The 17,485-nt window shown below is 40.6% G+C and overlaps 3 protein-coding genes across 8 annotated transcripts; 2 read left to right on the forward strand and 1 right to left on the reverse strand.

Annotated features, from left to right (window-relative positions):
- Window positions 1-28: 28 nt before the first annotated feature.
- On the forward strand, window positions 29-2,073 carry TIMM8B (translocase of inner mitochondrial membrane 8 homolog B). Its single transcript, XM_014855459.3, has 2 exons — window positions 29-160; window positions 1,671-2,073. The coding sequence occupies exons 1-2, from the start codon at window positions 32-34 to the stop codon at window positions 1,836-1,838; spliced, it is 297 nt and encodes a 98-aa protein (XP_014710945.3). The 5' UTR covers window positions 29-31; the 3' UTR covers window positions 1,839-2,073.
- NKAPD1 (NKAP domain containing 1) lies at window positions 1,985-13,978 on the reverse strand. Of its 5 annotated transcripts, none has more exons than XM_070490309.1 (7): window positions 13,857-13,978; window positions 11,577-11,772; window positions 10,343-10,419; window positions 8,133-8,233; window positions 6,263-6,412; window positions 5,289-5,342; window positions 1,985-4,845 (listed from the first exon to the last, which is right to left on the reverse strand). In XM_070490309.1, exons 3-7 carry the CDS (start codon window positions 10,409-10,411, stop codon window positions 4,341-4,343), a joined length of 879 nt encoding a protein of 292 aa, XP_070346410.1. In that variant the 5' UTR covers window positions 10,412-10,419; window positions 11,577-11,772; window positions 13,857-13,978; the 3' UTR covers window positions 1,985-4,340. The 5 variants fall into 5 exon arrangements, with proteins under 5 accessions (XP_070346410.1, XP_014710940.1, XP_070346411.1 ...); XM_014855454.3 differs by having other exon boundaries at window positions 1,985-4,848; window positions 13,857-13,975; XM_070490310.1 differs by lacking the exon at window positions 13,857-13,978 and having other exon boundaries at window positions 11,577-11,800.
- PIH1D2 (PIH1 domain containing 2) lies at window positions 11,658-17,064 on the forward strand. Of its 2 annotated transcripts, none has more exons than XM_014855452.3 (6): window positions 11,658-11,957; window positions 12,752-12,954; window positions 13,478-13,601; window positions 13,919-14,164; window positions 14,497-14,762; window positions 16,584-17,064. In XM_014855452.3, exons 2-6 carry the CDS (start codon window positions 12,778-12,780, stop codon window positions 16,716-16,718), a joined length of 948 nt encoding a protein of 315 aa, XP_014710938.1. In that variant the 5' UTR covers window positions 11,658-11,957; window positions 12,752-12,777; the 3' UTR covers window positions 16,719-17,064. The 2 variants fall into 2 exon arrangements, with proteins under 2 accessions (XP_014710938.1, XP_044608348.1); XM_044752413.2 differs by having other exon boundaries at window positions 11,752-11,957; window positions 12,736-12,954.
- Window positions 17,065-17,485: the final 421 nt, after the last annotated feature.

Consider the following 17,485-nt stretch of genomic DNA (forward strand, 5'->3'; position numbering starts at 1 on the left):
AGTCGGGTGTCCGCGCGCGTGCCCGCTGCGCATGCGCATACGCGTTCGACGGAAGCTCCGGAGTCCAACGCGGAGAATGGCGGACTTGCGTGAGGCGGATGAAGCGGAACTGCAGCGCCTGGTGGCGGCTGAACAGCAGAAGGCGCAGTTCACTGCACAGGTGCGGGGACAGGGACCAGGGTGAAGAGAAAGGAGGGTGAAGTACGGGTCCCGGGTACAGTGGCGGCGCAGTGAGGCCGCCTGATGCTCCATCTCTGCTACGCCAGCTTCCCCTCACAGCAGAGAGGACTTGGCTGCTGGTGACCGATAGTGCTCAGGTGCCGCTAAGCAGGCCCAGCCTGGGGAGACGAGAAGGTGTCAAGCAGAAGAAAGAGTTGGGCGACGGAAGGGCATGGGAGCCTGCGTTGGCGGCGAGCTCTCTGGGCTGGCATTCAGAAGATCTGGGTTCTAAGCCTGCCTCTGCCTCTTGCCGGCCACGTGCCCCTGGACAAGGCACCCATCCACTGAGTCTTGGTTTCGTTGTCGCTCGCTGCCTTACTGGATAGTGAGGATCATATGCGACAATGTATTTGAAAACGATAGAGCAGTAGAACATAATCGGACAAAGATGGGCTCTGGAGACAGTCTAGACTATTAGATTAGAACAAGGGTTTTTTGAGGCCCTTTAGGCATGGTTGCAACCCTGGCGTCGTCTCTTACTAGCCGCATGACCTTGGGCTAATTACTTAACCACACCTCTTAAACGGAGGTGACAGTCGTCTTTTAGGGCTGCAGAAAAGATTGACTGAATGTTTAGTACCCAGCCTCCCAAAAAGTAAGTCTTTAGTAAATGGTTATTTTCTAACCCCCCTTTTTTAGGAGGGGGAGGGCTCGTTGGGGAGAAGTAACAAGAATCCTGATTAGAAATCTTAGGGTCCTGAACATTATGAAAGTGCACACCTTTTCTGTGCCTGTATTTGCATTTTTCAGGAGAGTGGATCCATAACCGTCATCGGATTCTCAAAATATGACCATTACCCCCCAAAGGTTAAGAACTCACCTACTCTGTAAGGGATAGGTTTGGAATGAGATGAGTGCAGTGGTTTGGGGGAATTAATTCGTACCGTACCTTCCTTCCCAGTTTACACTGGTGCTAGTTTGAGAATATAAGAGAAGGTATTAACCCTGCCTGAAAATTTACAATCTGATTAAGAACTTGACACAAAAAGAAAATAATAGACAGTGGCCTTCAAGGAGGTAAGAATTTTAACTGTTTTAAAGGATAGGGAATCTTTAGGGGGGGCATTCCAGGAGTATTATTAAGAGTCAAGTTGAGTATGCTTTATGTGGACCTCATTGAAACAGTACAGACTGGAGATTAAATAAGGGAGTGCCCTGAGTGGCTAACAGGGAAATTGATACATTAACAAACACAGGGGTGACTTGATGGGAAGTATTTTTTAATTACTAAAAAGGAGAAAAACAGAAAAGGAGAGGATAGAGGATTGTTGCAATGTAGAGATAAGGATCTAAGCCACCTTGATGACAAATTAGAAAGTGAGGAAAGAGGAGAGCCCATAGTTTGTTGATTGAAAGAATGATTTAGTCAGGTGACGGAAAATGGGAAGGAAATAGAAAATTGGTAGGCCTGTCTGCAGACGCCAATGGTTACTATTTTTCCTTCCTCTTAGGTGCATCACTTCATGGAACTCTGTTGGGATAAATGTGTGGAGAAGCCAGGGAATCGCCTAGACTCTCGCACTGAAAATTGTCTCTCTAGCTGTGTGGACCGCTTCATTGACACTACTCTTACTATCACCAGTCGGTTTGCCCAGATTGTACAGAAAGGAGGGCAGTAGGCCAGCCCCTGGGACAATGACAAAAGAAGCAAAAGACTTGTTATTAAGCAGATTGAAGGGCCGGTGGGGGAAGGTTGTCAACCCACTGTCAGTCAGGTCAACTTCAGGCTATTACCAAGCCTGTTGGTACGAAAAAGGAACAGATCAAATGTTCAAAAAGTGAATTTTATTTATTTGGAATTCAGAAATTCCATGTTGTATCACAATAGTTATTCAATAAATGTCAATTCTCCAACTCTTTTTTTTTTTGGAATCCCATTTTAGGATTTAATATAGAAATCTCTGATTGGCAAGAACACTAGAAATAAATATGTTCCAAAGCCAGTACTGCAAATGGGAGATCTTAGGTTTTGATGAGCCACCCTAAGCCATATTTAAGGGGGCTGGAAGAAGCATCCAAGCTTTAGCCTAAGGCATAGAAGAGAATTTGGGGTTGAGCAAGGTGAAGAACAGGAAACAGCTTTATTGCTTATACGTGACCAAGAAAAGGTAAACATGGCAAACAAAACAGGCAAGATGTATATTCGCTGGGAAAGAGGCCTGCTAGTGTGGGAGGAAGGGAAAGTCAAGACCTAAATAGAAGCCACTTCCTGGAGATGCCTTGTTCCACTGGCCCATCTTCCCGAGTCTGTGCTTAGAATCAGTAATTTTATAGCACAGAAACAATGCTAAAAATATATATGCTGAAAATCCCTTCCAACAGATTTCACTTGCTCCAAGAACAAAACAATTGCTTTAGGTTAAGAGGTAGTAATTATAGACTGTTCTTCCCCCCTTGGGCCCCTACCAGTCCCAAAGGTAAAAATATACACCATGGAACACTGATAATTGAGTACCGAAGTATTAATATTTCAAATAAATATCCCAAAAGGTAGCACCTGCTTATAATCAAGGGATAGGGAACCTCTGGCCAACCATGTATTTTATGACTAAGAATTTTAATAGAAATCTGTTCTGTAAAGAGAACAAATTTAGTAGTTAGAACCACAAAGTATTACCACCTCATGGAATGCTGTCATAGTTATATTCTATTGCTGGTGTCTTACACTGTCCTGCTACCATGAAATATGTTTGTATTACACATGGGAAAAGTAAGGCTAGGGATGTTAACTTACCTGCTCTGAACCTCATACCCAATCAGTGGCAGAACCAAGACCAAAGTCTGAGTTTTCAAGCTTTTTACTCAGCCCATGAAGCAACCACCAGGAAAAAACAATGTGTCACCTGATCTGTCATAATGAAAAAATTCACTTGTGTTCTGCCAGCCTTCGTTCAAAGATGTTTTGGTTTCTTGAGAATTAACATAGTAGGGATCACAGTACAGTCATGCGCCACATAAGGATGTTTCGGTCAACAACAGACCCACGTGCAACAGTGGTCCCATAAGATTAGTACCATATAGCCTAGGTGTATAAGTACCCTCTGATGTTTGCACAACTATAAAATCACCTAACGACACATTTCTTAGAACGCATCCTCATTGTTAACCGACACATGACTGTATCTTAGCAAAGGGAAATAACCAAAGGCAGACTGGGAAGAAGTGGCTATGTCCCTGAGAAGCCTGTTTCATTCTGGAACTGATTGAACCTAGTTTCAGGGAAAACCTAAAGTTCATTAACAGATCTAAAAATGAACAAGGAAGATAACATTTAAATGGCAGTTGCTGCCCTGAATCCTGTTCAGAGCACCATTAGATGGCATGACTAATTCCTCATTCTTCCCCATTTGGTTGAGGACTTACCTAAGACAACTGAAGAAATAATTTTGAACACAAGTCCATTTAGGCAATATGCACCAATGGAACTAGAAAACCACTTTGTATCCAATTACCATGTTTAGGGGTATACTGAGTAGCCACTGACCCTGTCCAGCAGGGGAATTTGACAGAAAATCCTAGTCTCTTCTAATACCAGCTGTCTATGGATGTTATCATGAAGGGAAAATGTTCTTATGCTCATTTCCTCATTAAGTAAATAGGACCACACCTGTGGGGCCAAAATACAGAAAGAGCAAAGCACCAAGAATGAAGACAAAAAAAGTCAAGTTGTGGCACCTGCTATATAAACAGACGAGAGCAACTTGATGTTGCCTTATACCATCCTACACAGCACTGGTTCCAATCCACCTCTTGATCCCATTCCTTGCCTTCCCCAAATCCAACATTCCAATTGGTGTACCCAGGTCATTACTGGATTCAGCTTTCTGGGTCCTTTAATTTGCTGTATATGCACTCTATGCTAAAAGTGATTAATTGCCAAAAAATAATCTCTTCAAGAAAACTTAATAACAAAATACCAGATTCCCTATTAACAGTAAGAGGGTCAAGTTTAACAGGCCAAAATGAAAGATAAGAAGTCTGTGAGAACGTATACAGATGGCACAGGACAGCTCTGACCTCAGGCCCCCTGTGCTGAGCAATACAGTCAACAGGAAACCCCAAGGTGTAAAAGCTGTAAATAGCCAGGGTCTCATGGAAACTGGAGAGTGTTTCTTTCTCATTTAGTCATCCTCTGAACTCTCGGCAGACCTTTCATCTGTAGCCACTTTCCAATTTGTGCGTTTGTTTGTCCTCTCCTGGATTTCATTGTTAACTACAGGGATATGAACTTTTTTCTCTCTCTTTTTCCTCTTGGTTTTCTTAGTGTCTCTTTCCTCACTTTCCTCAGAACTGCTGGATGCGGAATCATCTGACCGGGAACTGTCACTTTCTGCCTCTAAGAATAAAGCAGGTTTTCTGAGAGACTTTTTCCTGGATTTTTTCTTGTGCTTATGTGGTTGTTTCCTTTTCCTGGTACTAGAAGCCCCAGTTTCTTCTGAGAACTCGCTTGAGGAATCTGCTGTTATATCTGTGGCTTCCTTTTTGCTTTTCTTCTGTTTTTTGTGTGACTTTTTTTTCTGCTTTTTTTTGTGGGCTTTCTTTGACTTCTTGTGTTTGTGAGATTCATGGGAAGATGATTTTACCTGGGGAGATGTTTTTTGTCCATTGGTAATATCTTGCTGATCACTACTAATAAAAAAAGAGAAACTTTTACCCAAGAAAATAAAAAGTGTATTTATATTTTACTATTCCACATTCTAGACAGGAAGTTGGGGGTTAACACCTAAATATTAAATCAGAGCTTTGACACAGGGTTACTAAGCGACTATCACCTTCACTGAGTTTTTGTTTCCTTATCTTTAAAATGAAGATAAAAATTCTAACCTGCCATACTGAATTACTGTATGGAATCCTATATATAAAACCTAAGTGCTATAGATACGCAGAACACCAATGAGGGAAAGGCAAAACACCAATGGTCTCCCAGCTAAGTTGCCTATTATTTCTCTGGTTACATTTTTAATGGCACATGTTATATCCTTTGTAAAAATCAGGAACTCAATTCATAGTCTGGACTTTGTACTAATCTTAGTTTGTAACTTTTTCTTCAGTAAGCCTATTTGCCTTACCTGTCTGATTCAAATTCTTCAGGGTATAACTCTTTATAACCACTGTGACCCCATCTGTAAGATGACATATTTTATTACACATACTATAAGGCAATGCATACATTTTTAAAATTAAGACAAATTAGACTTACGAGCACATGCTTACACAGATATACACAGAGAACAAAGAAAACAGAGATAAAGTAGAGCCAACGCCACATTATAGCTCAGTAACTTAGTTGGCTGTATTTTCTGTACCGCACACTATCATTTCAGACACAAAGGATTCCTTTGTCCATCTGTAAGAGAACTTGCCCTTCTCTTCCTTAAGAAACACTAAGGAACACTCATACTCTGCTCGTTAGCTGTGAAGTACTTCTCCAAAAACACTTCACAACATAATGCTGTCTACATTGGGACAATTTTTTTTAAATTACAACTTTACTGAGATATAATTCATATACCATAAAATTCACCCTCTTAACATGTACAATTCAGTGGCTTTTAGTATATTCAGAGTTGTGCAACCATCACCACTATCTAATTTCAGAACATTTTCATCACCCCAAAAAGAAACTCTACCTGTTAACTCTCCATTCCTCCCTCTTTTGTAGCCCATGGCAACCACTAATCTACTTTCTTTCTCTAGATTTGCCTATTCTGGACATATCATATAAAAAAGAATCAGACAAATGCCTTTTGTGTCTGGCTTTTTTCACCTAGCATAATGTTTTTAAGGTTCATCCATGCTGTACCATGTATCACTACTTTATTCCTTTTACTGCCAAATAACATTCAATTACCATTCAATATACCACATCTTGTTTATTCATTCTTAGTTGATAGACATCTGGGTTTCCTCTTTTTGGCCATTATCAATAGTTATGCTATGAACATTTGTGTACAAGTTTCTGTAGCGATAATTAATTTTTAAAAGTATACTTTCTCATCTCAGGCCAAATAGCATTAATGGTCACAAGAATTTAGTCACAAACCTGTCTGGCATGTTAGCTTCATAATCATATAACTTCTTGTTCCAGGATTTAGCCTTAAGAAAATCATCTTCTAATGTCCCAGAAATTTCATTCTTTGGCCTCCAATAGTCTCTTTGACTTTCTTCATCAAAACCATCACTACGCATCCGGCTATAAAACAGAAGAACTTTTAGGTTTAGAAGCAATCTGTGAGGTTACTTTATGGAACATCATGCACAAAATTCATTGAACAAGCTAAGGGGAGAACAAAACAACCTGATACCTAATGTTAAAAAAAAAAATCACGTGAGAGCCAGCCCTGGCCTAGTGGTTAAAGTTCAGCACTCTCACTGCTTCGGTAGCCCAGGTTTGTCTCCCAGTTGCAGAACCACACCACTCATCTGTCAGTTGCCACGCTGTGGTGGTGGCTCACATAGAAGAACTACAAGGACTTATAACTACGATATACAACCATGCACTGGGGCTTTGGGAGAAAAAAAAAAAATTGGGAAAATACATGATCTGTTCCTCTCTATAAGTCTTTACAGTTGTCCAATGAAAACCAGACCATTACTACTCATTCTATTACAGAGTACAGACAAAATGACTTCTGGACTGCGGCATGCTGTAGCTCCCTCACTGGTTTTCAACTAGGAGGGCATGCAAAGAAGGAAGCAGAGCATAATCACAGCTGGGGACATTTCAAACTACTCTAGAGATTTTGAAATACAACCCCTTCCCTGAAAACCAGCAACCTGCTATAGTGAGCAAGGCCTAACCCATGAGTATGTTGGGGTACGAGAACCACTGATCCCGCCTGTGCTTATATGTTGACTAACAGGTCACCAAGCCAGCTAATCAGTTATCAAAAATGTTTAAGGGCCTCCTATGTGCCAGGGACTGTTCTAACTGCTGGGAATATAATAGCAATTGAGGCAATCAGAATCTCTGCCCCTAAAGAGATTGTTATTAAAAATTTATTCACCATGACAAGCATTAATAGTCCACTTTAAAAAAAAATATTTTGTTCATGGAAATGCCACTTGGAATTGAACAACCAATACAAAACAAATCATCATCTTCAGTAACTGTACTTCTAAATTCTCAAAGGACCATCTTTTTAGAAAACAGACTGAAAAGATATTTATTTTTATGTTGAGACTCTGACTTCTTTAACATGGATACCCTGAATACTTTATTGTCTGAAGCCGTTCACACCCCCCAAAGTCCACATACTCCACAGGCACAATCACTCTCCTTAAATATCTTACTATTAACTATTTCCCTGGGTGGCTTTAGAAATCAGCATTATTACTTTATAGTCATTTTTCATACACAGAGCTCTACACTAGCAGGCATATGAGGCCCAAGAGATGTTCCCAATACTCAGACGCTTCTATACCTTCACGGGTAAGACAACTAAGCCTGCACAATCCTTCATATTCACATTCAAATTATTAAGAAGGTAATGTGAAAGGCTGTGTGACTTGGCAAAGATAGTGAGTAGATGGAGTAAACAAAAGGCTGAGAGAGAGAATGAAAGACTAACAGGGGAAAGGAGTCAATGATCAGCTAAGTGACCATAAGATACCAATAGAAAATCTTAAGTAAAAAGCCATCCAGCACAGTCAGAATTCACAGAATCTCTGAAGTTTACAATTGTTTAAGGTAGAATTTTTAAATTCTCCATTGCAAACAAATACAAAGAGTGAGGCCATATGCATCCTGGCCATTACCTTTATGCTTGGGTCTAGATTTATGAGAGTCAGAAGACTTAGGGACTCACAGAACTGAGCTCATCTATCTTTAGCACACCAAAGTGTTTTTAAACAAAAGTTGATGATTCTGAGTAAGATGAGAATTATTACAGTTCTCAGAGCTGCAACTTCACCTTGAACTGCTGGGTAACATTTCCCTTTTAGTCCCCCGGTAAGCATCTTCCATCTGTTTCTCCAGTTCTCTTATTTTCCACATATCCGATTCCTCCTGAATCTAGATTTTTTAAAAAGGAAAGAAATAAAAATAAGTTAAAAATAACTTTACATCACAGAAAAGTAACTGAAGATACAGTCTGCACTAATTATTGGATTACAGACTGGGTTACAATGAGGAACCTGGGAAGCAAATCCTGGTTTCTCTAGAGTGGTTAAAAAAATCTGACCCCGTAAATCACAAATAAGTAGAATTTTGCAGCAAAAGGAGAACTTTTTAACCCCTACAAAGACACACTTACCACCTCATCAATTTTGCAATTATGCTGCAATTAGCAAATGATAATGTCTTATGTTTCTAAAATGCTTTATGATTCTAATTGTATCATCTCAGTTGAAACTTAAGCAATCTTATGAGGAAAACAAAGCAGGTACCATTATTACATTTTACTGAGAAGAAACAAAAGCTCAGAGATTTTACCAAAGTCAAAAGCTGGTAAGGGCAGGTCTTTAAACTTTCTAGGCTAAGTCTCTTTTCACAACATTATAATCTTTGTTAAGCAAAGCAAAACAAAATAGAACAAACAGTATGAGAACTGCTGGAGAATTTCCTGAAAAGCAGATTACAACTGCCCAAAGAACAAGAATACACTTTATTTCTAAGTCTTCATGTAATGTTTTGTTCGATCTGTGGTTGGTTTCTCTCTTTTAGCCAAGACTTTCAAATCCAAGCTCACCACCCAGCTAGGGGTTGTTTAAGCTAACGACAGAGGCTGCTTAGGTAACAATTACACCTTCACTCACAATCAAAATATCAGGTAATATGATAGTAATAACACTTATGATCAAACTAGGAGTTGTACAGTTCACCAAAGAAAACCAAAGGGTCCTCGGCCCTCTTTTCATCATATGTGCTCTCCTAGGTGACTGCATCTCTTCTCATGACCTCTATCAATTGCCACATATCAATAATCCCCAAACCTTTATGTCCAGCCTCAACTTTTCTCCTTTCCTCCAAGTCTGAATTTTCACCTGTTTGGACATCCTATAAGCACCTCACCATCAACATGTACAAAACCAAACTAATTACCTTTCCCCTCACACTTGTCCCTTTGCTTTTGTTTCTCATCTCAATTAATGGCATCATCATCATTCACCCATTCAATATACATAACCCAAGATGTTTATATTCGATTCTATAATTATCATTATCATCCTATAAGTCACAAAGTTCTTTGGATTCTATCTCCTAAATTCTTCATCTTCATCAGTACTATCACTGCTTTCATGCCAACCCCTCACTCTCTCTCATCTGAAACACAGTATTTACCTAACTGATTTCTCTACTGTTTCACCCATCTGCTCTATCCCCCACCCAGCTAACAAATCGTCTTTCTAAAATACAATTATGTCACATCCTCCTTAAAAACATTTGATGGCTGCTTTATTGCCTAGAGGAAAAGTCTAATCTCCAAGCATCATAATCCAACTCTAATTTATCACTCAGGCCTCATCGTCACTATACCCCACATTCCCTATTTTCTGGATGCACACAATTTCTTGCCATGCCCCAAGTGCTTCATGCACTATCTGGTTGCCATGTTAGTACATGATGTTCTGTCTGGAATGATCTTTTACACCTGGCAAACTTGAAACTGTTCATCAAGAACTAGTTCAGGAGCCGGCCCCGTGGCCAAGTGGTTAAGTTCACGTGCTCTGCTTCGGCGGCCCAGAGTTTCATGGTTTGGATCCTGGGCATGGACATGGCACCGCTCATCAGGCCATGCTGAGGCAGCATCCCACGTGCCACAACTAGAAGGACCCACAACTAAAAATATACAACTATGTACCAGGGGGCTTTGGGGAGAAAAAGGGAGAATAAAATCTTAGAAAAATAAAAAAATAAAATAAAAAGGAATTAGTTCTAATATCAGCAACTCAAATACCACCAGTTCTGTGAAGCCTTTCCTAATTCCCCGAGGCAGATTTCACTATTCCTTCCTCAGTGCACTAAAGCACTTTGTATATGTCTCTGTTACAAGTACTTATCAAATTATATTGCAATTATCTATTTTATTCATCTTTGTATCTCCCAACTGTACCAAAATAATGCTAGGCGCACTGCATACGCTCATCGAAGGCTGAGAAATAACGAGGTTCTACCTCTCACCTTATTGTGAGCATCTGTGTGCCGGATGACATTCCTCAGGAGGACTTTCCCCAATGGAACCCGGGACATTCTTCAATCTGAAATGAATCAATAAATAACATTTAATAATAACAATTCTCTTTATTACTTGTCTTCCATTACAATGTTATAAAGAAGCGTATGGTAAAGGAACGATCACTGAACTGGAAGTCAGAGATCCTGAGGAATAGTTTTTCCTTCACCATTAAAAGGGGGAAATGCCTGACCACACTAATGTCAGGATGAAAGGAGATAATGTACACAGGAGTTCTTTGAAACTGCACAAAATTAAGTGCTTTCAAGAGCATCATTTTATTTAATCCTCAAAATAACTCTATTATTTTATATAAGGCAAGTAACTTCCTTCCTACTTGGTAGATGAAATTCCCTTAAAGCCATAACTTGCCCCAGGCGACACAGTCCAAGGCAAACGAGGTCCTGATTAGAAATCAACTCTGGAATCCCAAAATTAGTTTGCGAATACCTAGACTTGAGAGCCTCAGGGATCACAAATGTCAACAGTAACAAAAACTGAGACCCAAAACCATCGAATGCAGAGATACCCTCAATTTCTCCATTTAGGGGAATTTCATTTTCTATTCTGACAGGGATATTCACGTGTGCACTAGCAGGGGCTTTGTGCAACCACCCCACCACTCACTCACCCCTCGATCCTGAGGAAATCAGGCATCTTGTTAGTGTGAGACGAAGAACCACTCCATTACAAGATCTCCTCCGACCCAGGAAGCCAAGGAGTCAGGGCTCAAAGGCAGCTCTGCAGCTTCACCCGAGTCCTTCGTGAAAATGCAGCCTTCCCACGGGTTATTCTGCCCTCACCCGCGGCCCAGGCCACGGCTGCCTTTCCCCCAGCCCAGACCGACAATCTCTCCGGACCGAGGCCCGAGGCTGCGCCGGCGCGGGATCCGGACGGCGGGGCGGCTGGGGCATTCCCCGCTCACGCTCCTCCGGGATGGCCCCGGGGGGTGGGTTTCGCTCCCCAGAAAGGATGGGGACGCGCTGGAGGGGTATGGCCGTCGACTGGGCCCCAAGAAGCATCTAGCGTGCCTGAAGGGGGAGTTGAGGCTTCCAAGTGGAAGAGAGAAAAAACACCCCCATTTTTGTCACCGGGATCCCTGCCCCCCTGCGGCCACAGAGCTCCCGGTAACCTTCCCTCCAAACGCCCTCCCCACACAAATACACACAAACACACCCATACCGTGCGCCGCAGCCTCGCGTGGCGGGGGTGGGGGGAGGAAGCGGTCTGCGAGAAAAGCGAGCAGGCTTCCCTTTCAGACCGGAAGTCGTGCTCCTGAGAAATTCTTCCCACCAACAGGACGCCCAGAGACTCCCACAGGGAGGGTTTCCAGGACACTCTAGAGGTCGACAGGTGCAGAAGGGAGGCGGGCGGCTTCCTGAAAAAGAAGTGAGTCGGGCGGGCTCAGCTGAAAAGCTAGCCCAGCAGCAGAAGGGGGAGATTCCGGAACTGGATGTGAAAGGACCTTTCTGTCTGCAGCTTCCCGGACCCAATTACATGTTGTACCCAGTCTGGTTACCCTGGTAACATGTGTCGCGGTTTGTCAAGGAACTGAGAGAGGAGGTGAGTCTGCCGAACTGTGGAATGATTGTCTGTCGATTCAGTTCCCCATTTAGTTTGATCCTAATATAGTATTCGAATAACCCAAACCTCGTCTTTTCCTCATTCTGTGGCTGCTGTGGGACACGTCTCCAGTGAGGGAGGTTATCTCAAGACAGAGAGGATATTATTATTCTCATCTAGTGTTTACCAGGTGTTCCGGCCTCTCTCTATTAGCTTACTTAATCCTCACAGGAACCCTATGAGATAGGTATTATCGTCGTCGTTCTGGGAAGAATAACGTGAGGCACATATATAGATTATTTCTTAAGGTCGCACACCCAGGAAGTGATAGAGCTAAGACTGGAATCGAGGCTTCTGGCTGGAGCCCATGCTTTTAAATACTAGGCTATGCTGAGGATTGAGGAAGTCTCATGTGGCCCTCACCCCACACACACCTCTGGCAATTTCAGGACTGGATAGGCACCAGTCAGCCAATACCTAGGTACTGGAACAAGAAAATCACCAGGAAATCCAGACTTAAAGTGACTACTCTGTCCCCTCAGGGCTTGTGAGGTTCTAGGCAGAGGTAAGGCCCTATTTGAGAGGACAACTTGAGAATTTAGGAAGGGGTGGTAGGTAATTAGAGAATAAGGAAAAGATAAAGTGGTGCTGAGCCCAGTTTTTTAGACACAGGTGTTAAGGATAGCTGCTAACTTCACCCAAACAATTTATGACCTTTTCCTCCTCCCCTAAAAGAAGAAAGTAATCAATAGTTACAAAGACTTTCTTTTCCCTTAAGTCATGTCTTTCCACAGACTTAAGAGGCCTATTCACTTGAATCATGGAGTCATCCTCAAAGGGTCTGCTCAGCCAAGTTACTCAATTCTGGAACCTCCTAGATGATCTGGCTGAAAGCAATCCTGAGAGCTATGAGAAGTTCATTCAACAGCAATTGAAAGAGGGGAAACAGCTCTGTGCAGCCCCAGAACCACAGCTCTGTCTACAAACTAGGATCCTGGTATGTAGAGTCGGTGCCCAGGGATGGGGAGGTCCTGAATGAAATGATCCTGTAGTAGTGTGTTAGTGTGGGAGATTGTTTTCAAGGAGTAAGAATGGGACATTCATATTTGATATATTTTGGAGATCTCAAAATGAGCCATTTTTCTGCTAGAATGAAAATAAGTAATTTAATTATTTAATAAAGCTGCATGGAGTTGGAGATTTTTCAAATAAAGAGAACTTATTTAGTGTGGGAAGTAAGGAAGTGGTGAAACAGGGTCAAACAAATTCACCTGGAACAGCTGCTTAGATCAACTCCTCCTGCCTCCTCCCAGATACTCTGGGAGCAGCAAGTGGATTCTTGATGAAAAGCCAGCAGCTTTGGGGAAATCAGGTAACAGTCTAATTTCTCAAACACAGTTTTAATACATGCAATGACTTACTTGGAGCCTAAAGTTCTCACTCTTCAAATTCTTTGACCTTTAAGATATTTAAAAATAAAAAACTAGATTTTGAGATATGCAAAATTATTTGCTTTCTAGAAACCAAAAGAAAAAATACTTTTTATCAACCTATGTGGGTGGAAAAGGATCCCAGCTCCCCAGTCAACCACACATCCAGTACCTCTAAGTATTGGAAGACCAGAAGATATGTCTGAGGCATCAGGTACATAGAATTATGGCCGAGAAAACACATTAAAAAATTTTTATTGAGAATAAGCATGGACCAAATTTTACTTGGCAAAAGGCATTATAAGTGAAATATTTTATTTAGTTATAATGTAGTTAATGACTAATAAGTGTACCTTTATTGAATACTGTTTGGTTTTTCTAATAATATGAGCTGTTTTTAACCCAAATAAAATATAAGAATCGAATTTATACTCTCTAGCTTTATCAGGATTATGGCTTAACGTATTACCTGACAATATCCTTAGTGAAACAAGTTGTCTTCATTTCACACCCTCTGAATTACACACACAGATGTTTACACAGTCATCGATGTTGCCTATAATCCTGATGTTCTCCAGGCAGCAGAAAAGGACCAAGTAAAAAAAGATCAATTAATATGGATGGCCATGAAATGCATTGAGGAACAACTTCAGTTCACTCTCTCACACTCTTACCATATCACCAAATTTAGGATAAAAGGAAGCATTCAAAGGATGAAACAAAATCTGATGAGAATCCAAACTGACCCCACAGATTTAAGAGAGAAAATGAGAAAGGGTAAGTTAATGAATGGAAATAGAAAATTAAACTGATTTAAATTTGTTTGCATCCTGTGTACATTTTGCAAACTAGAAATCTCAATTTTAAAAGAAACTTAGATAAATATAAAGATTATATATTAGAAATATTAGCGTGTCCTTAAAGATTTTTAAATCCTGCATACTTTTAAACCAAATTCTTTGGTTTAAGACTCTTTTAAGATTCCCAAACTAATTTAGCTGCAGCTTTATCTGCCATCTCAGCTAACACTACATATAGCTTATGGCCTGTTAGTATTTTATGTTGTTGATTAATTTTGTGATTTCATCTTCACCCTTTTTTTCATAAAGAACTAACCCTTGAACAGATAAGAAGCAGTACTGTGAGCAACACAGATCACTTTCCTCAACTTTTACTGCCAAAAAACCAAGTTTCAGGCAAAACAGGGTGTCTGATAGAAGAGATGTCCAGTACAGAGATCCAGGTGGAGATGAAAAGACCAACCTATGAATTAAAAGTTGTGGTGGATCAAAATGAGAAACCTCTGAAAATTGAATTAAAAGTAGAATTACCTGGTATTAATTCAGTATCTCTCTGTGACCTTAGTGTTTCTGAGGTAAGTTGAATACATAATACTGTAAATTTGTATCAGTCAACATTCACTAGATCACGCTATAGTAACAAACTCTACAATCTCAGTGGTTTACAATAATTTGTCTGGTGACGTGTCAGCTAGCCCTGCTCTGCTCCACAAGTCTTGCGCATTTCAAGATAACAGGTGAAGGAGCAATTTCCATCTGAGATATGCCATTCTCATGGCAAAGGGAAAATAGAAATGGCCAAACCATGCAGTGGATCCTAAAACTTCCTCTCAGACATGGCATATGTCACTTTTACTCACATTCTGTGGGCCGAAGTCACAAGGCCAGGTCCTATATCAGTAGGGCTGGGAAGAATATCCTTTTCACAGCTGGCCACAGGAAGTTACATGGTAGAGAGATGTAATCCTTTTACAGAAGAAGAGCAACTAATTGGCAACAATCCTACAACCTACCACAGTCCACTCTCTTGGTCACAGACATTTGCTTCTCTCCCCAAGGAAGACCTCCAATCCCAGCATCAGATTCCAAATTACATGATTTTGCCATCGTAGTCCACCTTCTGCTCCTCTTGATCCACAAAGACAAGCTATCGACTCTCGTAACCCCATGCACCATACAATGTGGAATGAGGAGAGGATAACCATAGTTAGCGGTCTCAGTTCAGAAATGCGAAAAATATGAGCCAGAGCAGTTCTGAAATCCTGGTAGGCAGATATTGCAAGGGTCACTTTCCTGGAGGTAGATGTTCTTGCTTAGGTCCCATGACAAGGTTCGTTGATTACCTCGCCCCCTAGTTCCATTGTTTTCTGTGTCCTTCAGCTCCATTCTTTGGGAGGTTTTTTCCTTTTTCACTATCCACCTTGGCCACATCTGAAAATAACATTGGAGACTACGCTATCCTTGGGTGCTAAGGAGCTAACGCAGCCTGTTTCATGCCCACGGAATGTAAGGGTGCAGAGGTTATTTTAAACTAGTTTTAGTCCAGGCTGGCAGCATTTTATTTCTTTGATTCCCATCAGTCTACCAAAATTCTTCTTAGATATGTCGATTTTTCAATGGTCTGTCTCTTTTGACCTAATTGCTGTCATTTGGGCAAAATGTAAGGATCTACTGAGCTCCACCTTAATCCAGTCAGGTTTTAACAAAGGGTATAAAGACTTGTGATTTAGTCTTTGCCTCTAGGCTGTTTTAATCAGCCTTTGTTGATAAAAAGTAATTTTATCTTTTACTGGTTGAAAAGAAAAATTAGTTCCATTTTTCAGTCTTAGAATTTCTGGGCTCTGTATATTCCCTTTCAATTTTTCTTGTAAACTGGGAAATTCTTTTCTAAGGTCATCTTTTTGTAGTACCTTGTTAAATGTAGCCCATAGAACCAATGCATAATACCAACATTTCATTTTCCCATTTCTTTACCTAAAGCCACAAATTAACCAGATACATTATTTGTCTTCCAAATTATTGTGATAGTTTTACTCAGAGCTTTAGCGCTATAAAACATGGATCACCATCTTTCCACTCTCCAGTAAGTTTCCTTGCTCTTTGCTGTTCAGCCCCAAAGTCCATGCCACATAATTTACGATGGCAACATTCATCTTCTGGTACCATATCAGTTAATTTTCGATGTATTGTGCAGCAGTAACAAATAACCTCAAAATCTCAGGGATTTATATCAGCAATTTTAATGCTCATTGCCAGTCATTTGGCAATAAGTAGGTTCTTCTTCTCAGGGGTAAGGAGTGAATAACTGGGAACAATAATCTGGTAGCACAAACTTTAACCAGAAAATACTTTTCTATTTTCATCTTTTAAAATCTTTCTTGGTTTATTATTCTTAGGATGATTTACTGATCGAGGTCTCTGAGAAGTACAGATTACACCTGAATCTTCCAGAATCTGTGGATACTGAAATGACTACAGCAAAATTTATTAAAGAGAAAGCTACATTATTCGTCACGATGCCACTTGTGTAAATCAAGAGCATCACGTGTTTTGGGTTTTCAGTGCTAAAGTCATGGGAATTATAGGACCTTCATTACGGGTGAAGAGGTAGTGGTTTATCTTAAACACTAGTTTCATATTTTCTAAGAGTTCCTTTAGATGGAATGAGATTTTTTTCATCAGCTGTTTTTTTTTTTTTTTAACTCACTCTTTCTCCTCAAATAAACTTGGCATCAGGCAGAAACTACTAAAGTCTTGCCATGATATACTTGTTTTGAAGATATTTGTAATGGTCTTAAGTAATTTAAGTATCATTTGGGGAATTTTGTTTCTAAGTAACTTGTGAGAATTCCTGGTTTACTGGTTGAAAAAAAATTTTGTCTCGAGTAAATTTTTGCATTAGGAATAAGTCCTAGACTGTGCAAGATGTTTTTTATTACCAAGATGGGCCACAGCAATTAAAGTTTCCACCAGCAATAAAGATACAGGGCCTATGTAATAATATGCAAACCTCTGCTTCTATGAACCTCTGTACTTCTATAAAACAGCTCTGGCAGCAGTCTAAGCTACCCAAGCCAACCTTTAAATGTCAGATGTGGACTTGTCTTTGGATTGGATACATGCAGTAACAGTAACTGAATGTTATTGCACGTAAGACACAAAATACATCCAATTCTAGTTTAAGAAAAAGGAGTTGACTTTTGAGACAAGTGCCTTTCTCCTAATAATTTTAAAAATACAGAAGTAGGGGCTGGCCCCGTGGCCGAGTGGTTAAGTTCGCGCGCTCTGCTGCAGGCAG

Source organism: Equus asinus, chromosome 20, assembly GCF_041296235.1.
Source record: "Equus asinus isolate D_3611 breed Donkey chromosome 20, EquAss-T2T_v2, whole genome shotgun sequence".
Lineage (NCBI taxonomy): Eukaryota > Metazoa > Chordata > Mammalia > Perissodactyla > Equidae > Equus > Equus asinus.